Source organism: Anopheles moucheti, chromosome 3 (genome assembly GCF_943734755.1).
Source record: "Anopheles moucheti chromosome 3, idAnoMoucSN_F20_07, whole genome shotgun sequence".
In the NCBI taxonomy this organism is placed as follows: Eukaryota; Metazoa; Arthropoda; class Insecta; order Diptera; family Culicidae; genus Anopheles; species Anopheles moucheti.
Window position 1 is genome coordinate 74930526 of NC_069141.1, and position 15911 is coordinate 74946436.

Sequence of the window (15911 nt, forward strand, 5' to 3'; positions counted from 1 at the left end):
AACATAAACAAACAAACAAACAAACAAGTACCTTTGATTGCGTGCATCCTGATGATCTTTATGCAAATGCAAGATTACACTCGTCACTACGCATCCCACCTCAGCTCCGGTGCGTATTGTTGTGCACGCGCAACAAACAAACACACGAAAGAAGGAAAAAAAAGCGAATGCACAGCAGCAGGGGAGAGTAACGAACGGAATTTCATCAACGCTCCGGGTTCATCAGCTGCACTCATCGCAACTCGCATCCAATCGGCAACTGCAAATGAATAGGGATTTTTTCCCTTTTTTGCTCACTCCTTGCTCACAGTTCGTAGATGCAGCCAACGCGACAAAAGGTTGCCAGCTGCAGTGTGCGTTTATCTTCCACGTCCAAAACCCCGCCACTGCTTGCTATTTGCCCTTCATGAAGATATTGTGTCACTTTCCGAACTGCAATTTTCATCACCGAACGACCCATCAGGCTCATCAAAAAGTCAGCAATATTAATCAATCCAGACCCGATCGAGCCGGGCTGAGATCGAGCACTCATCAATCGCATCCTTCACGGATGTGTGCGAGGGGTTGCGCATTGTGGCGGAGGGTTGGGTGCGCCCGTGAGTGATGGGCCACCCGGGGCAAAGTTGCGTCGGATGCACTTCGGGCACACTTCACTTCATTGACACGCATTGTTGTTGCCGGTGATAATAAAAACTGCCCGACACCGTGCGACAAATGCGCACTGATTTCTCTATTTCTCTGACGCATTACGGACACACGCATTGTGGTGTCTGTAATTGCGTGCCCCCTTTTTGTTGTCCCTTCTGACACCTTTTGCACAGCACACCAACCGATATGTGCACCAGTTCCATCACCCTGCCATCAACCGGTGGTTCTGGACGGGAGCAATGTCGTAATAGATAAATTTGGTTTGTTATCTTCGGCATACTTTGGCGTTCGAAATTATTGTTATCTGCATGGATTGATTACATTGCGCAATAACACAATGAGGTAGGACATATGCCTAGGGAAGTAAAAAAATCATATTATTTCTTATGTTTACTTGATCTTCTTCATTCCATTTTCTCTTTTTTCAATTCGAACGATTGAATTGAGTTCCATTTCAAACAATGCAAGCATTTAACCCTATATACTTTAAACTTTATCAAAACTGTAAGAAATTTGAATTGAATCCAAAATTCATAATTCTTCACCAACCAGCTGAAGCAGAGATTTTTCAGCTTGTACTCATTCGATTGCCGACCAAATTTTGGTACGATTCGTGATTGTGCTATCAATCTTATCAGCAAGAATGTTTGTGATAAATTGCAACCGATTATAACCGGTTTGCTCATCAACGTGTCATTTCTAACACGTTGATGAGCCACGCGTTACTAATAATAATTTTCATTGCAATAACAAATGTTTGGTTAGTTTTTCGGCCCCTATATTACATTACAGTAATAAAACGAAATAAATTAACTTAACGTTACATTATCGTATCGAAAATACATCCTTCACAAAAAAACGAAAGTTTAAATACGGTGTTCCGGAAACAATTGAAAATAATCAAGAATTGTCCGGAGACAACAGCATTACACATTGAAAGGGAAATATTGGTCAAGGGCAAACCAAAATATTCGGATGATAGAATAATAGCTTAAATAGCGGCAAGGGCTTTAGCTTTAATGACTACACTGTATTAACATGAGCGTTAATGCAAATCATATTAACAAAAATTAATCGCACTGGCCCATTCTAATGTAACTTACCATCGTAAAAAAATACTACAAAATCGGGTTTTCTGATACCAGTGGGGAATACCGTGGTCCACTAGCGGAAGCTTTCTTTTTCGGGTATATCACATACAGTGTCAATTGAATTCCGGCCAATATACCACCGAGAAGATTTGGAACCTGGAGTAGAATAAAAAGGAATAGCATTACATAAAAGTGGTGTCCATTACTGCATAGTACGAACGAAAAAGCAACTAACCTGTATAAAACGATCACCAATCATTACCCCGTAGGCGGTCCATAGGAAGCACACGAAAAATGATGCGACAATTATTGGAAAAGGAAGACTGTCCGTATTTTGCGTACGTATTACATGCGCCAGCGTTGTGAGTGGTGAGGCAAAGAACAACACCGCCAAACAGCAACACAGAAGACCTACGCGAGAGACAAACGACGAAATGAAATAATTTGTTGATTCTCTCCAAAGGTTCGCCAGCGGTTGCCTCTTACCGATAATACGTATTGATTTCTCAACGTCCGACTCAAACATGGTGTAAAAGGTGGCGCTCAGTATGATGCAGGATATAAGCATCATCTGTCGAATGACTTCCCGCTTGTTGACGCAAAAGATGAAAAATACTACGGCGTACGAGAAGAACAGTGCGGATCCGATAAAGTTTACCAGTATCAAGGTACTTTCCTCGGTTAGTACACCATACTTCAGCCACATGAAGCATCTGCAAATCAAAAGAAACATAATTTACTACACCTACAGGCAAAAATATTACGCAGTTCACTTACGACAAAAACCCGGATATGAAAGGAAAGGCTGATGTATCTCCCGTTGACTTCTTTCTTATGTATCGATTACATATCACACTGGGGAAAGATTTTGAGAATTAAGCTTAATAAGCTTCTACTGCCACTGCTCCGCTGCTGGTTACTTACGTTCCAGTGAGAAACTGTAAAACCGTCGCAACCGTGGCCAGGGAGGCCAGGCTTCCTTTGGACAGTATTGCATCCATTGATTGATGCGGTAACAAGATTTGTACCGGAAGAACTGGAGAGCTTCGACTCACTATCCCACTGTTCTACACTCCATCGAACGTACAATTTCGCATCGGCACGCAAGCAATCATACCGTACCGCCCTTGAGTTTAATAAATTACGGCAAAACAGATAATTCCCCTTCGGTAGTATCCGCTACGTGAGCAATTTGTTTATAATCGGACATTTGACAAATAGCGGTACGTGTACACAAGCAGAGCTGGAGGCGCACGGGTTCGCCCATCCAGCGTCTATTTGACAGTTGAAAACGAACGAATTACAAACAGCTGTTCACAAACCGAATCATGAATGAAAACAATAAATTTACCTCAAAAACACTTCAATGTAAATTTCTATAGTACAAAATTATCATAAATAGTACAATAACCATACTAAAATCACCCCCTAAACCCTATGATTGTCAGCTTCGATTGTTCCCAACTGTCAAATCAAATTTGCAAAAGGCCTGTTGGCCCGCCACTCGTCCCTTTGGCCCTTTGTGCGTACACACGTAAACACATGAGGCTGTGTTCTATTCACGCTTCCCTTCAGTTCTGCATTTCCTAGCACAAATGTCAAAATAATTCCCGTCGAATACCACTCCGCGGTCGTATCGTTTGCTGGTGTTCGCTACATCGAGACGCACTCAGTGATTCGGTTTCGAGCGATAAAGATTCGTTGGCCCGTACCGTCCGGAACCCCTCTTTAGGCAGGGGTTCCACGATTTCTACCTCATTTGCATGTCAGCCCGAGCATTAGAACCACATCGGCGGGATCACATGAGCGGATAGCAGACTCGCAGAACGGCGCGCAACTACGGCTCGTGCTAAATGTCGAAGGTTGTGCGGTGGTGAAAGTGTTTCTACTTAGCTAGAGATAGTGTTCATAGTAGCGTACCTAGTGCTGGTGTGAAAATTAGTGAAGATTTTCTTCTACCTCAAACACCCGCGATGGATCCGTCCGATCACGAGGAGGCGAGCGTTCTCTACAGTCCCGGAAGGGAGCCCAAAATTGTACCGCACATAAACGCCAACGTGCGCAAGGTTCGTTTTCTTGTTCGTTCACACAAACCCTCATTTACCTGGTTTTATCTACCACTCTGCACTTAATCCCCACCCCGGTTTCATAACCGTCGGGTGGTCACGGTCGCGAGCTTAGGGCGGAATGTTGTGTTCCCTCCCTTCGATCAACTAGCGCTGCATAAAAATAGTGAAATCCGCGAAATGAGCAGCGAAAACAAGAGAGAGAGAGAGCGAGTGGGAGAAAGAGAGAACCGCGGCGCGGCATTTGCGAAAAAGTTCAGCAAGGTGCTTAGGCGGTGGTGGTGGTACAGCATAAATGATGAATGCGGCAAAAACAGCTGATGGACGGCGCCAGACGATGGCAGCTGACTGAAAGGGTTTTTGCCCTAACGCGAACCAATAACTCTCCTGCTCTGATGTTCAGCAACAATCCAAAGCGATTTTTTTTGCGCCTCGTTTGACACACGTTTGTTTACGGAAATGCAAAGCCGCTTCCGAATGCACCGCGCGCACCACCGCATGTTTATCTCGCGTATCCCCAGCACAAATACTGAAAAGGCGCGAAATGTAAACACGATCCTAGCAGCCGGGGGGTGCGGATGATTCAAGCTTACGCGTTTGTTTGGATTGGTGATTATGAAGCGCCGTGTGCTTTGTGCGCACAACGCGTCTAGCATCTCAATCACCAACGCAACCGGACAATGCAGTCGGACACAATACGAGTCCGGCACGACACACCCGGCAATAAATAATCGGTAATGGATTATCACACAATTAGCACACCATTATTATTACCGATAATAGCGGAGGAATTCGTCGATCCGCAACGGTAGTAACCTCTTGGCAAACTCGCCAAGATTAGTCGTGTAACGGTCGAACGCTTCAACGGTTGGAAATGTGAAGAGAGGAACTTTTTTTTTGTTAAGAAACTAGCAAAACCATCACGGAACTTCATTTGCGTTGAATTAGCTGATTAAGAAATTCCTTCAAAAGAAAGACACAAAAATGACTGCCGGTGGCGTACCATCTCAACAGAACCGTGAAGTGAGTTTGATAAGCAAAAGTGAAGCCACTCGTGTCGCAACAAAGTGAAACATGATCCCTGAGGTCCGAGACTGTCCTCGAGTAGTTTGAGAACGTTGTAAACCCGAGTCGACGATCACTTGGATAAGAATGGCAAAAAGTGTGAATCCTAATCGGTTTTCCTAATTACTATACTCACATTAAGTACTGGTTGACTTTTTTTCCCGCTGTTGGTGCCTTTTCCTGAGATAACACAACATAATCAAGGCCGTATTTTTTTGTTCTCTAGAGCTCTCGATTGTCGGGATACTTGATAGACGAGTAACACCAACTGATAAGCTTTTGACGAATCTTCCAATCTTCCAAACTTCTGGATTATAAAACACGTGCAACGGTTAGAATGGAGGATCAGTAGAAATATTTCCATCCGCATCCATCTTTTCCGAGGGAGGCTTCAGAGCTTAGTGAAGTGCCGGTCCGTACCATACCAAATTCTGATCCAATATAAGCCCTGAAACCCGCCTTCACCCAATATCGATTTGCTTATCACAAACAAGATAACAACGCGAATGCAACACGTTATTGATTGTCTTATTGTCTGTCAACGAAATGTCGCTTGTTTGTCAAGCCTGTTGATTAACGCGGGCCTCGATTCTACTCCCTGCGTGGAAGATAATTCCAAATCTTGCTCGTAATTCAAATATTGCTAGAGATGGGAAAACCGGGAATAGATTCATGAATACACGGATTCGGCTACAAAATCAAGGTGCTCTGGGCTACTCCGATATCGAATCTGGAGTTGAATCCGTAGTCTAGTTCTGAGAGGAATCCTGAGTTTAATCCTGAGATGAATTGGAAGTCTAATTCGGAATAGAATCCACAGTCACAACTCGGCCACGCATATCCGCCGTGTGGTAGTGACCCCTCAGTCCCTCTTCTCGAATCTCAGGATATCCTTTCTGAAATCACCCATGAGCCTTCGCCTTCCCTTCGCTTGAAGTACGAAGCAGACAGCAGTGTCTTCAGTATATCCGGAGTAGAAACTGGAATGTCCCAGAGTCTAATTGATCCAACTCCAAACAATATTTGCAATTCCCTCATAACTTACACACCTGTTATTAATGTATAATTGTTCTTTTCTTCTTTTTAGGAAACCAGATGGACGTTTTGGTTGCTCACTACCGGTATATCGACCACGTTTGGTGCAGCTGTACCGACGGGCTACAACATAGGCGTTATCAATGCACCGGCCAATGTGAGTAAAGCATGAATCTCTAGTGTGTCTTACGGTAACAGGTGCTTTGGCCACAGATCGTCTTAGCTGTTTCAGGGGGTATCTAATACATCAGTGCTTAGTGCTCTTGTTACATTTTTACGGTATGCCGCTGCTCACCGGGAACGGGACAAACGAATGGGCCGCAGGCAGTCCCGTTAATGCAAACCTCTTCTTCGATTGTGCTTACCAGAAGTAAGCGCTACATATTTATTATCCTTTTACTCGGCGTAGTTTCGTAGTGAGCAATAGCTTTTGGGGCGCCGAATGGAACATAATTTATTAAAACCATCTTTACCACGTTTCCACCGCAGTTCATCAAAAGCTGGTGCAATGATACTATTTACGAAACGTACGGTACCGTATTTTCTGAGGGCAATCTGGAAACGTTCTGGTCGGCTGTCGTATCGATCTTCCTGATCGGAGGTGTCATTGGATCGCTCGGTGGTGCGTGGGTTGCTGACAGGCTAGGAAGGTATATAACAATCAGATCGAAACACGTTATGTACTTTAACCAGTACTTCATCCTCCATCAAATTCAATTCAGTTTGAGAAAGTTCCATGAAGTAGCAAAGGAATTAGTTACTAGTAAGTACACCTTCATGACAAACTTCATTAATATTGTTTCATTCTCTTTTAGGAAGCGGTCCTTTCTATTATGTGGCTTTCTGCTTTTCTTCGGCGGTGTTTGCTTCCAGTTCTGCCAAACGCTGAGCTCCGTGGAGCTGCTTATGATCGGACGCTTCGTCGTCGGGCTAGCCGCAGGACTCACCACCAGCACGGTTCCAATGTATCTTACCGAGTTGGCCCCGCTAGGACTGCGTGGTGCGCTCGGTGTATTCTGCTCGATGGGCGTCACTGGCGGTGTGGTGGTTGGGCAAATTATGAGCCTGGAGGAGATATTCGGCACCGACGATCACTGGCAGTTTGCGCTCAGCTTCTACGTCATACTCGTGGTCATGTTTTTCGTCCCATATCCCTGGCTGCCGGAAAGTCCCAAGTATCTGTTCGTCATTCGACGGCGCCATGACGAGGCTGTGTATGAGCTGAAGCGCGTTGCTGGTAGCAAAGTTCGGGACGAGTATGTACGCGAGCAGATCGAAGTGATGCGCCGAGAGTGCACACCGGAGAGCGATGAGGAAGCGTGCGGCGATGGCAGTAGTGCAACGGCAAAGCCAAAGGAACGCTCCATCTGGTCGGTGCTCAGAGATCCAATGCTGTTGCTACCGCTGGTTCTTGTCTGTGCCTTGCAGGGCGGTCAACAGTTGTCCGGAATCAATGCGGTATGTTGCCGAGATTGTGCTTTTGTGTCGTCACGGTTAAATGCAATGGGAAAAACGTTACTTCTTGCAGGTATTTTTCTACTCTGTATCGATCTTTGAGTCCGTTGGCTTAAGCTCGACCGATGCCAAGTTTGCGAACCTGGGCGCCGGCTGTCTCAATCTGTTCGTGGCGTTCTTCAGCCCCATCCTGATGGCCAAGTTTAACCGGCGCTTCCTGGCCCTTACATCCTGTGCGATGTGTGCAATATTTTTATTCTGCCTCACGTTCATCGTGTTCTTTATTGTAAGTGTATGCGAATAGCTTCCAAAAAAATCGGAAAATTTAATTATTGTCATTTTTCAGGACGACGTGGAATGGTTTTCTTACGCAAGCATCGTCGCCATCTTGTTGTACATTCTTTTCTACCAAATTGGTCTTGGACCCATCCCTTACTTTATCGGTTCCGGTAGGTGTAACCTTAGCGCTAAGACATTCACAATTCCATCCTTATGGTGCATTCGTTTCATTCTCCAAATCTTCAGAACTGTTCGAGGTAGGGCCTCGACCCGCAGCCATGGCCATGGGCAGCTTGGCATCGTGGGGATGCAACTTCATCGTGGCAATGCTGTTCACCACGCTACAAAGTGCCTGGGGAGCGTTCGTATTCCTGCCGTTTGCGTGTACGTGCGTGGCACTGACCGTTCTACTGAAGATCTATCTACCCGAGACGCGCGGTAAACACATTTCGCAGATTGTGCCACTCGTCGCTAAAGGCTTCAGCTCTAAACCGCTACTAGTGCCTTAAGAAGCGTGCGCCCAACGCACCTGCCACCTGCAATAATGACAAGCAAGAAGCTACACCGAAACATGTTGTGATTCTTATAACCGTTGCTCAAAGGAAGAGGAGGGGCGTAGAATTGAAGCAAAACAAAAACCACAAGTGGCTTAATCGGTAATCCTAAGCTTAGCATCGTATACTAGTACTTAGCCTAAGAAGAGCGTTATTTTGTTTTAAACCCCAAAGTCATTACACGATAGAATTGTTGTGAGAATTTGAAAGCGCAATAATGACGAAACCAACCAACACTTTACTTCGTACAGTTGTTTCAATTGTGTATTCCACATTTCTCAAGGTCGCTCGGGTGAGTAGAAATTCCGATTGCCTTTTTCCCTTTGCAGCGGGGTACGCTTATCTTGCACGGTTGCATTAAAGGCGCTGCAAAAGATCGCTCTGTTGGCGAAGATATAAATCATACCCCGAGAATCCCTTGTGCTGACGGTCTACGCAAACTAAATGTTGGAAGCTACAAAATGATCTCCACACTAGCCACTTCCTTATGATCTTTTCGCTTTGCATTATATTGTGAACAGTTTCCTACGAGATCATCTTTCCCTAGTTCCAGTGTATCGAGAACCTCTCACGATGGACCTTACATTGCCGGTTAGTTAGAATAGAAGGTGCTAAAGTGTCCAACTTCAATCCCGAATCTACTCACTTTGCCGCAGGAATCAGGATGGACGTACCGTTTGGTGGCGTTAGGTGCCATCACTACCCTTGGGGCATCCATACCTGTTGGGTATGGCATAGGCGTCATAAATGCACCGTCCGAGTACATCAAACATTGGAGCAATGAGACGATTTTTCGGCAGTACGACCACCAGCTCTCGGAGAGTGCGCTGCGTGCGTTCATTGCGGCGGTCATTTCGATAGCATTGATTGGCGGCGTCATTGGATCACTTCAGGGTGCTTATCTAGCGGATAAATATGGAAGGTACGTTCAGTGGTTGGGATGTGAAAAATAATCTCAGTCTTTAGAAGAACATTGCTCATCGTCTACCAATATCGTTATCTGGTAAGCAACATAGTCGTCAATGGCGCTATTCGACCTTTCGGGTATCTTCATTTTAAATTATATCAGCCAGATAGTTGAGGTAACTCTTTGTCTGGCGACAGGTCACTTTAACAAATATTTAAAGATGACGAGCTCTTGAGTTGAGATGTCTCAAGTGTAGATATGGACCTTTTCTGCACTCTACTGTGCGTCTATTCCTCTTCAAAGTGTCCGAGCTAGAGGTGCTCGCGATGGAGCTGAAACTTCCTGTAGGTACAGAGACGCACCAATCTCCACAAAGCTTGCCCGAGTTATATCCGCTACGTTTACTGAGATAAATCCCTTCTTAGGACACTGGATTCACGTGGGGTCTGTGTTGGTTTGGTGTCCTAGTGAATCTGTCCGTATCCGTTGCTTCCGGATATCAAGTGAGCTCTATCAATGCGCCAGCAAAAGTGTGTACATCTGTGGGACCGTTAACGGCTAGTCAAGTTATTCAGCTGATAGCATCCTTCCTTCTTCCACGCATGTCTTGAAGCTGATCCAATCCTGGCTCCGTACCGTGTTCGTCGATCGTTATGGAGTGCATCTTACAGATAGTGCGTTACAAATTCTGTGGTCTGTAGTAGTGTCCGCAGTATTAGTTGGTGGAATCGTAACATCCCATTTCAGTGGTATCATTGCCACCCGCTATGGCAGGTGATCTGCTGGTGAAGTATTCACTCCGATGCGTAGCCTTATTACTTACACTTTGCTCTCTTTTATCATCAGAAAAAGATCATTCCTCTGCTGTGCGATACTGCTTACGGCTGGAGCATTATGCTTTCTCTTCTGTCGTGCCGCTTCTTCAGTGGAGTTGTTGCTCCTCGGCAGACTTCTCGTCGGACTGGCATCAGGACTGACTACCGGTGTTATTCCAATGTATCTGGCGGAGGTATCACCGATCAAACTACGCGGTGCAATGGGAGTTCTGTGCCCTTTAGGTCTAACGACTGGTGTCGTTATTGGACAGATCACGAGCCTGGAGCAAGTGCTCGGTACCGAGAAGCATTGGCACTATGCGCTCGGTTGTTACGCGGTGTTTAATCTGTTTTGTTATGCATTTTACTTTTGGATCCCCGAAAGCCCCAAATATCTGTACAGTGTGAAAGGCGATCAAGCGGGATCGTTGCGCGCTATAAGAAAGCTATTCGGGCGCCATTCTATCGGGGATGATTACATCAAGCTGCAGATGGAGTGCGCTAATGGGCCGAGCGCTACCGCAACCAATGGACAGTCATTCGATGATGGTCAAGCACAAGCTAGCCGATCGATTTGTTCTGTTTTGCGAGATCCCACGCTAACGCTACCGTTAGTGCTGGTGTGTGCACTACAAGGAGGGCAACAACTTTCGGGAATTAATGCCGTAAGTAGGAGCCTATAGGCTTGAGAAGGTTTGTAAGAATAATTTCTTTTTGGGAATAATATTTCAGGTGTTTTTCTACTCGGTGTCAATATTTGAATCGGTTGGCTTAAGCTCCAATGCTGCAAAGTTCGCCAATCTCGGTGTAGGATGCTTAAATCTGTTCGTGTCGTTATTTGGACCCTTGCTGATGGCACGGTACAATAGGCGCGCTCTATCCATACTCTCATGTTCTTGCTGTGCAATCAATCTCTTCATTCTTACTTTATCAATACACTTCAATGTAAGGTTACCATTATGTTAAATAGAAGTTTAAATTCCAATTTCGCTCAATATAAATTATTCCTCTATCTCAAGGAACGGGTCGAATGGTTTTCGTACGTTTGCATCGGATCCATTTTACTCTACATAATTACCTACCAATTCGGTCTGGGCCCCATACCTTTCTTCATTGGATCAGGTATATGTTTTCATTAAAAAATTGTGGAATAGTGCTCTAAAATTACTTTTCTCTTAATTCTACAGAACTCTTTGAGCTTGGACCTCGACCGACGGCAATGGCGCTGGGCAGTCTCTCCTCGTGGGGATGCAATTTCATTGTTGGAATGGCTTTTCCAACCCTCCAAAGTGTATGGGGTGCCTTCGTATTTCTACCATTTTCCATAACGTGCGTACTATTGACGGTGTTGGTTAAATTTTATCTCCCCGAGACACGCGGAAAAGAAGTAACGGACGTCGCGCAAAAGGTGGCTCAAGGATTTCGTTCCAAAGTAACAGATTAAGAATAGTTACACGAAACTGCGATTTGTTTGTTGGTGCACTTCATTCGAAATACGGTTTAAAAAAACAGCAGGAATAAAATGTTAACCAGTGGAAGATGTGTGCGATGTTGCAATATAAGTATCTCACGGTAGTAAATAGCGTGTATAACTTGTTTTTATTTGATAACGTTATCTACTGGTATTGCACAGAAACATTAATTTGTTTACATTATCTACCGGTTGTGATCTTCTAATATACAAATAACAAAGTCTTTTACTATCAGCATTGCAAGCTGCACGACTACGTGCACTATTTAGCCTCATAATATTTTCTGCGCATCGACTTCAATTCATCGAAAAACAGTAATACCAACGTTGCGTGCGGACCGATCCGCATATAATGTGGCCAAAAGCCTTTGTAAAGGCCACCGACTCCTTCCGATTTCAGGATTTTAATGAAACAATCCACTACACCATTATAGTAGATGCCCTTACCCTTGGCATCCACTCCTTGGTTGTAAAGTCTCGTAGCTATAACGTCCGGTGGAGTCATCGTGATGGCCATTACCGTCCCTCCCACTGCACCGACCGACCGCTATTTCTGCCTTAGCTTGCGATTGCAGATGGGTGCGTAACTGAAAATAATCGAATAAGCTCGGGTCAGTTCGCTCGCAACGATTTGTACACCCGCCCGAAAATGCATTACCATAAAGAACGGGCTTGCTAAAGCCGATCCCACGAATCCTCCAGTTGCACCCCAGAAGGCACTCTTTAGAATCGATTGGTGGCCGTTCCTCTGTTTCGTCAGTCCATGCTCGTTGGCCGTATTGTATATGCCTAATCTAATCTAAACGTTGTAGCCTTCCTTTCATTTCCATCGTGTCGGGTACAATGCCACACAATTACCTGCATGAGTTAAGAATGAACTGGAAGCAAAGCGACGGGGCTAGTCCTTTTTGTAACGCTGCATACCCATCCTTTTTAGCAACCGTAATAAACGCATCGACCACGCTGCGGTAAGGTTTGTGGTACGTTCCCTTCGCTGCCAACTCGCCCTGCAGTTGCATTCTCGTCTTAACGACCTAAAACGATCAAATACACGCATTATGATCTTCTTTGCACGTTCAATTTGAGCGAAGTTCTCACCTCAAGCGGATTCGTTATCAGCGTGGCTCCCATGGAACCAATTCCTCCGAGCAAGAAATCCGTCCCGTCCATCGTTCACGGATTGTCGAACGAGATTGGATTCCGATAGCTCAACGCAACACACAACTTTGGGCAATTGTTTACATCGACTGGCAGTGTCGCTTGATGATTCGCATGCGGCGTTTACACGTACGTAACGATCGATCGCCGATAATGTTGACTGTTAAAATATTTATGTAATCCTCCCAGAGAGTGCGTGATTTTCACATGAAAAACGATTGTTTTTCCGTTTTAAAGACGTTGACATTTTTTTAACTGTTTACATACTTTTAACTGGTTTAACCGAATACAAAAGAACATCGATGGGCATTTCAAGTCCTGAAGTGACGGCTGTAACCGTTCGCCAACCCTGCTGCACTTGTTCTTCGGTCAGTAAAAAATCACAACAAGCTGTCAAGGAAAAATTCTAAAGTCGCACAAAAGTTTCTTCCGTACGAAGCAATGATTTCGCTTCTCGGCCAAAAAACCCAATCCACATAGCAGTAACCTTCAGCCACGGTGTGAAAATGGTGCAATATTCGATAATTGTCCTGTTGGCGGCCATCTGCGGCGCTTACGGAGCTGGATACGAGCAGCGTAAGTACGACAATGGGACGAAAGGTTGCTACGGGCTCATTTGTTGTTGACGCATCGCTTTCTCGCACGCACGATGGAATGAGTAATTTGCCTCTCGTTGGCAGGGACGGAGACTGCCACGGAAGGGCTAATAGTTTACTCCCTTCAATATGGTTCCATATTGCAGTGTACTAAAATCTTTCTTCTCTACATTTTTCCAGGAGATTTCATCCGCGATGGAATTTGCTACGAGCGCAGCAGTGCATTATTTTCACACATCGGCTCATTGCTGGATCCCAAACGGCAAATAAGAATCTTATCCGACTTTACTACTGGTGCGATGTTTGAGCAGAGCTGGAACTCGTCTTCCTTTAAGCGCTACAGCGAATGTAAGTTCACGATACAGGCAACGGATGGCAACGGAGTGTACGTAACCATTCGCAAGATGAACATGCGACGTGACGCAAAAGGAAACTGCATAGATGTTGTATCGGTGAAGCAGAGCAACGACAAAAAGGTACGCTTCTGCTTCTCGCCAAAGGACGTGCCAAGAAGCTTTTCCGATCCATACTACGTAAAGATCACGGTCAAGCTGGACTACTCGACACCGCTACCGACCGTGGACGATATGCTTTACCTACAGATAGTTGCAACGCAGAAAAAAGAGTGCACGGGCAACAAGGCTCTCGAGCTAAAGTGTGAACCGTATGTTTCCAACTCGTGCATACACCGATCATTCGTCCACGACGGCACAGTCAACTGTCCGAACTGTCGTGACGAAGCGAGCTGCGAGCAGGAGCCGGTGGAGATAAACGTCGTGAACCACATGAATGAGAAAATAGTACTCACCGGAATTGTGTCCCTGCTCACGACGGCCTTCATTTTTGGCGCCTGTTTCCTGTGCCTTTACAAGAGCAGACAGTGGGTACCAAGGTGCAGCAGCAGCAGCAACAGCAGCATTAGCAATGGCACCAGGGATAATGTGCCTCGGTCGAGCCGGGCACACCACGGACGGGGCAATGTAGTTGCCGGTGTACATTCGGTGGAGCTGCGGGGCTCGTCGAACGATCTGCGACCGACCGCACCGGAGGAAAAGGATCTACCGCCCAGCTACGATGCTCTGTTTCCTACCACCGCAGTTGCCTCCAGCACTTCCGCTGGGCCCACGACGGTCTCGACAGCGACCTCGCCCACCATACCGAAGGCCAGCATGGAGGATTTGGCGTAGTAGTCAACACATCCTGCCTGACATTTGCAAACGTGTCCGCATTTCATTGCACCTGTTGATGTATATAAGCTTTAACATATATGTATGTTCTGATAGGATTATATTATATTAGTAAGAAGAACAACAAGAACGAACCGCAAACATTGTTAGGAGATAATTGAGAGAGAGAGAGATAACAATTCCACTAGTATTCTACCAAAATTCGCGCAAATTGGTTTTGTCCCCCAAAAACAAAAACTGTGTCAACCATCCCAGGTATTATAATCTAATCTCAAATGGTGTTTTGCGCATTTATGGAGCAAGCATTACTTAACCGGCTACGCACGCCGGCGGACGATGAATGGTGTTCGGAATCTCGAGCTAATGGTTAATGCATCGCCAAACATACACAGAACGCGCGTTGTTGTATTGAGAGCCAATACTTTAGATCTATTTATTATCTACGACGAGATGTGGTTTACGATTTTGATTACCAAGGGTACGTTTCGTACTCATCCCCAAAACTACGACTACTACTACTACTTCTACTATTGGTCTTCTACGACATTTAGGTGCGTTGCCTGATACATCGTTAAATGCTAAAGTCTAGAGAATGGTGGAGTGTTATTTTGAAAATAAAAATACTCGAGAGAAAAAGTGAACCTAACAATCTATTGTTGCTTCTTCTTGGGTCTATCTTGTGCGGGAGTTGTCGACTACGCAATAAACTCCTCCCAAATCGACTACAGGTTCTATTTGACGGTTCAAAACTCCAGGAGTTCAGCGCCAGAGTTCGAGCAGATTGATGAATACGCTCCAGGATTTCCCATCCCTGTTTCGTACCGTATCATTTATCTATCAAAACAGACGATTGCTATGATTCTTTGTCTCCCCAGAGCGGAAGATCGCATCTCCGCCAAACGTCAATATTGCTGCGCGGTGGCACGCGCTTACTTCGATTGTTTCGAAATCTTCCGTACGATCTACCTCCTGTCATGAGGTTTGTCTGGGCTAATTAAGATAGCATTCCAGGGCGCTGTTTGTCTCAGCTCTCCTGGTACGCAAAACCATAAACCCCTACCTACCGGACCAACTGGTGGCCAACCACGTAACATGGAATATCTCATTTAACCGCTGTTTTTCTTGATAAAAAAGGGAGATAACATGTTTTCTTTATATACTTTTTGTATACTACCACATTTTAGTGAGCCGACAAACGACAAAAATACCTCCCATCTGTTCTGGCCGCTGTTCAAGCTGAGGGATTGTTTTGTTTCTGTATCAGTCTCTCGTCTATGAACGGTTTGTGCATCAATTTCTTTACCCGCTTGCTTATCAACAAACAATTTCTTCTGCGATAACCCATTTTATGAGATTCCCGGGCCATTAAGATCTAAAAACAGAACGGCCGAAGAAGTGAGCGACCCAAAAAGGTGTACAGATGATTCGATAGCATTAAGAGTCATCGTTTTACAAGGTTGGATTCAGTCACCGGTGTTTCCATTCTTTACATAACCGATAATAGGCAGATAATTGCATTTCGCCGTTCACTGCAGGCAAGACCGCAAACCCTGGTAACGGATGCAAATTGTGAGCCACGCTTAC

The 15911-nt window shown here is 45.3% G+C and overlaps 5 protein-coding genes across 7 annotated transcripts; 3 read left to right on the plus strand and 2 right to left on the minus strand.

Moving 5' to 3' along the window:
* Positions 1 to 1681: 1681 nt before the first annotated feature.
* Positions 1682 to 2958, minus strand: LOC128303996 (sugar transporter SWEET1). 2 transcript variants are annotated; one of them, XM_053041108.1, is made up of 5 exons: positions 2664 to 2955; positions 2517 to 2594; positions 2226 to 2452; positions 1975 to 2150; positions 1682 to 1895 (listed from the first exon to the last, which is right to left on the minus strand). In XM_053041108.1, the coding sequence occupies exons 1-5, from the start codon at positions 2738 to 2740 to the stop codon at positions 1767 to 1769; spliced, it is 687 nt and encodes a 228-aa protein (XP_052897068.1). In that variant the 5' UTR covers positions 2741 to 2955; the 3' UTR covers positions 1682 to 1766. The 2 variants fall into 2 exon arrangements, with proteins under 2 accessions (XP_052897068.1, XP_052897067.1); XM_053041107.1 differs by having other exon boundaries at positions 1975 to 2452; positions 2664 to 2958.
* A 425-nt stretch (positions 2959 to 3383) lies between these two features.
* Positions 3384 to 8423, plus strand: LOC128302309 (solute carrier family 2, facilitated glucose transporter member 1-like). The gene is made up of 7 exons (XM_053039105.1): positions 3384 to 3805; positions 5958 to 6062; positions 6395 to 6555; positions 6721 to 7363; positions 7434 to 7646; positions 7707 to 7809; positions 7886 to 8423. The coding sequence occupies exons 1-7, from the start codon at positions 3713 to 3715 to the stop codon at positions 8146 to 8148; spliced, it is 1581 nt and encodes a 526-aa protein (XP_052895065.1). The 5' UTR covers positions 3384 to 3712; the 3' UTR covers positions 8149 to 8423.
* Positions 8424 to 8766: 343 nt separating this feature from the next.
* LOC128301091 (solute carrier family 2, facilitated glucose transporter member 3-like) lies at positions 8767 to 11624 on the plus strand. 2 transcript variants are annotated; one of them, XM_053037411.1, is made up of 7 exons: positions 9415 to 9444; positions 9526 to 9630; positions 9714 to 9874; positions 9947 to 10580; positions 10648 to 10860; positions 10935 to 11037; positions 11103 to 11624. In XM_053037411.1, the coding sequence occupies exons 1-7, from the start codon at positions 9427 to 9429 to the stop codon at positions 11357 to 11359; spliced, it is 1491 nt and encodes a 496-aa protein (XP_052893371.1). In that variant the 5' UTR covers positions 9415 to 9426; the 3' UTR covers positions 11360 to 11624. The 2 variants fall into 2 exon arrangements, with proteins under 2 accessions (XP_052893372.1, XP_052893371.1); XM_053037412.1 differs by lacking the exons at positions 9415 to 9444; positions 9526 to 9630; positions 9714 to 9874 and adding exons at positions 8767 to 8784; positions 8850 to 9115.
* Positions 11532 to 12672, minus strand: LOC128301092 (solute carrier family 25 member 35-like). The gene is given in 5 exon segments (XM_053037413.1): positions 11532 to 11924; positions 11926 to 11973; positions 12045 to 12180; positions 12245 to 12420; positions 12485 to 12672. Coding segments are annotated over 5 exon segments (708 nt in total). The 5' UTR covers positions 12557 to 12672; the 3' UTR covers positions 11532 to 11648.
* A 277-nt stretch (positions 12673 to 12949) lies between these two features.
* LOC128302385 (uncharacterized) lies at positions 12950 to 14970 on the plus strand. The gene is made up of 2 exons (XM_053039196.1): positions 12950 to 13120; positions 13321 to 14970. The coding sequence occupies exons 1-2, from the start codon at positions 13051 to 13053 to the stop codon at positions 14325 to 14327; spliced, it is 1077 nt and encodes a 358-aa protein (XP_052895156.1). The 5' UTR covers positions 12950 to 13050; the 3' UTR covers positions 14328 to 14970.
* Positions 14971 to 15911: the final 941 nt, after the last annotated feature.

Bases quoted from the DNA above. Each gene is read 5' to 3' on its own strand.
- LOC128303996 (XM_053041107.1), bottom strand. From the start codon at position 2,740: ATGGATGCAATACTGTCCAAAGGAAGCCTGGCCTCCCTGGCCACGGTT. The intron at 2,453-2,516 runs GTAAGTGAACTG...TTTGATTTGCAG, and splicing joins TTCATATCCGGGTTTTTGTC to ATGCTTCATGTGGCTGAAGT. The intron at 1,896-1,974 runs GTTAGTTGCTTT...ATTCTACTCCAG, and splicing joins TTGGTGATCGTTTTATACAG to GTTCCAAATCTTCTCGGTGG.
- LOC128302309 (XM_053039105.1), top strand. From the start codon at position 3,713: ATGGATCCGTCCGATCACGAGGAGGCGAGCGTTCTCTACAGTCCCGGA. The intron at 7,364-7,433 runs GTATGTTGCCGA...TACTTCTTGCAG, and splicing joins AGTTGTCCGGAATCAATGCG to GTATTTTTCTACTCTGTATC. The intron at 7,647-7,706 runs GTAAGTGTATGC...GTCATTTTTCAG, and splicing joins CGTTCATCGTGTTCTTTATT to GACGACGTGGAATGGTTTTC.
- LOC128301091 (XM_053037412.1), top strand. The intron at 10,581-10,647 runs GTAAGTAGGAGC...ATAATATTTCAG, and splicing joins AACTTTCGGGAATTAATGCC to GTGTTTTTCTACTCGGTGTC. The intron at 11,038-11,102 runs GTATATGTTTTC...TTAATTCTACAG, and splicing joins ACCTTTCTTCATTGGATCAG to AACTCTTTGAGCTTGGACCT.
- LOC128302385 (XM_053039196.1), top strand. From the start codon at position 13,051: ATGGTGCAATATTCGATAATTGTCCTGTTGGCGGCCATCTGCGGCGCT. The intron at 13,121-13,320 runs GTAAGTACGACA...ACATTTTTCCAG, and splicing joins CGGAGCTGGATACGAGCAGC to GAGATTTCATCCGCGATGGA.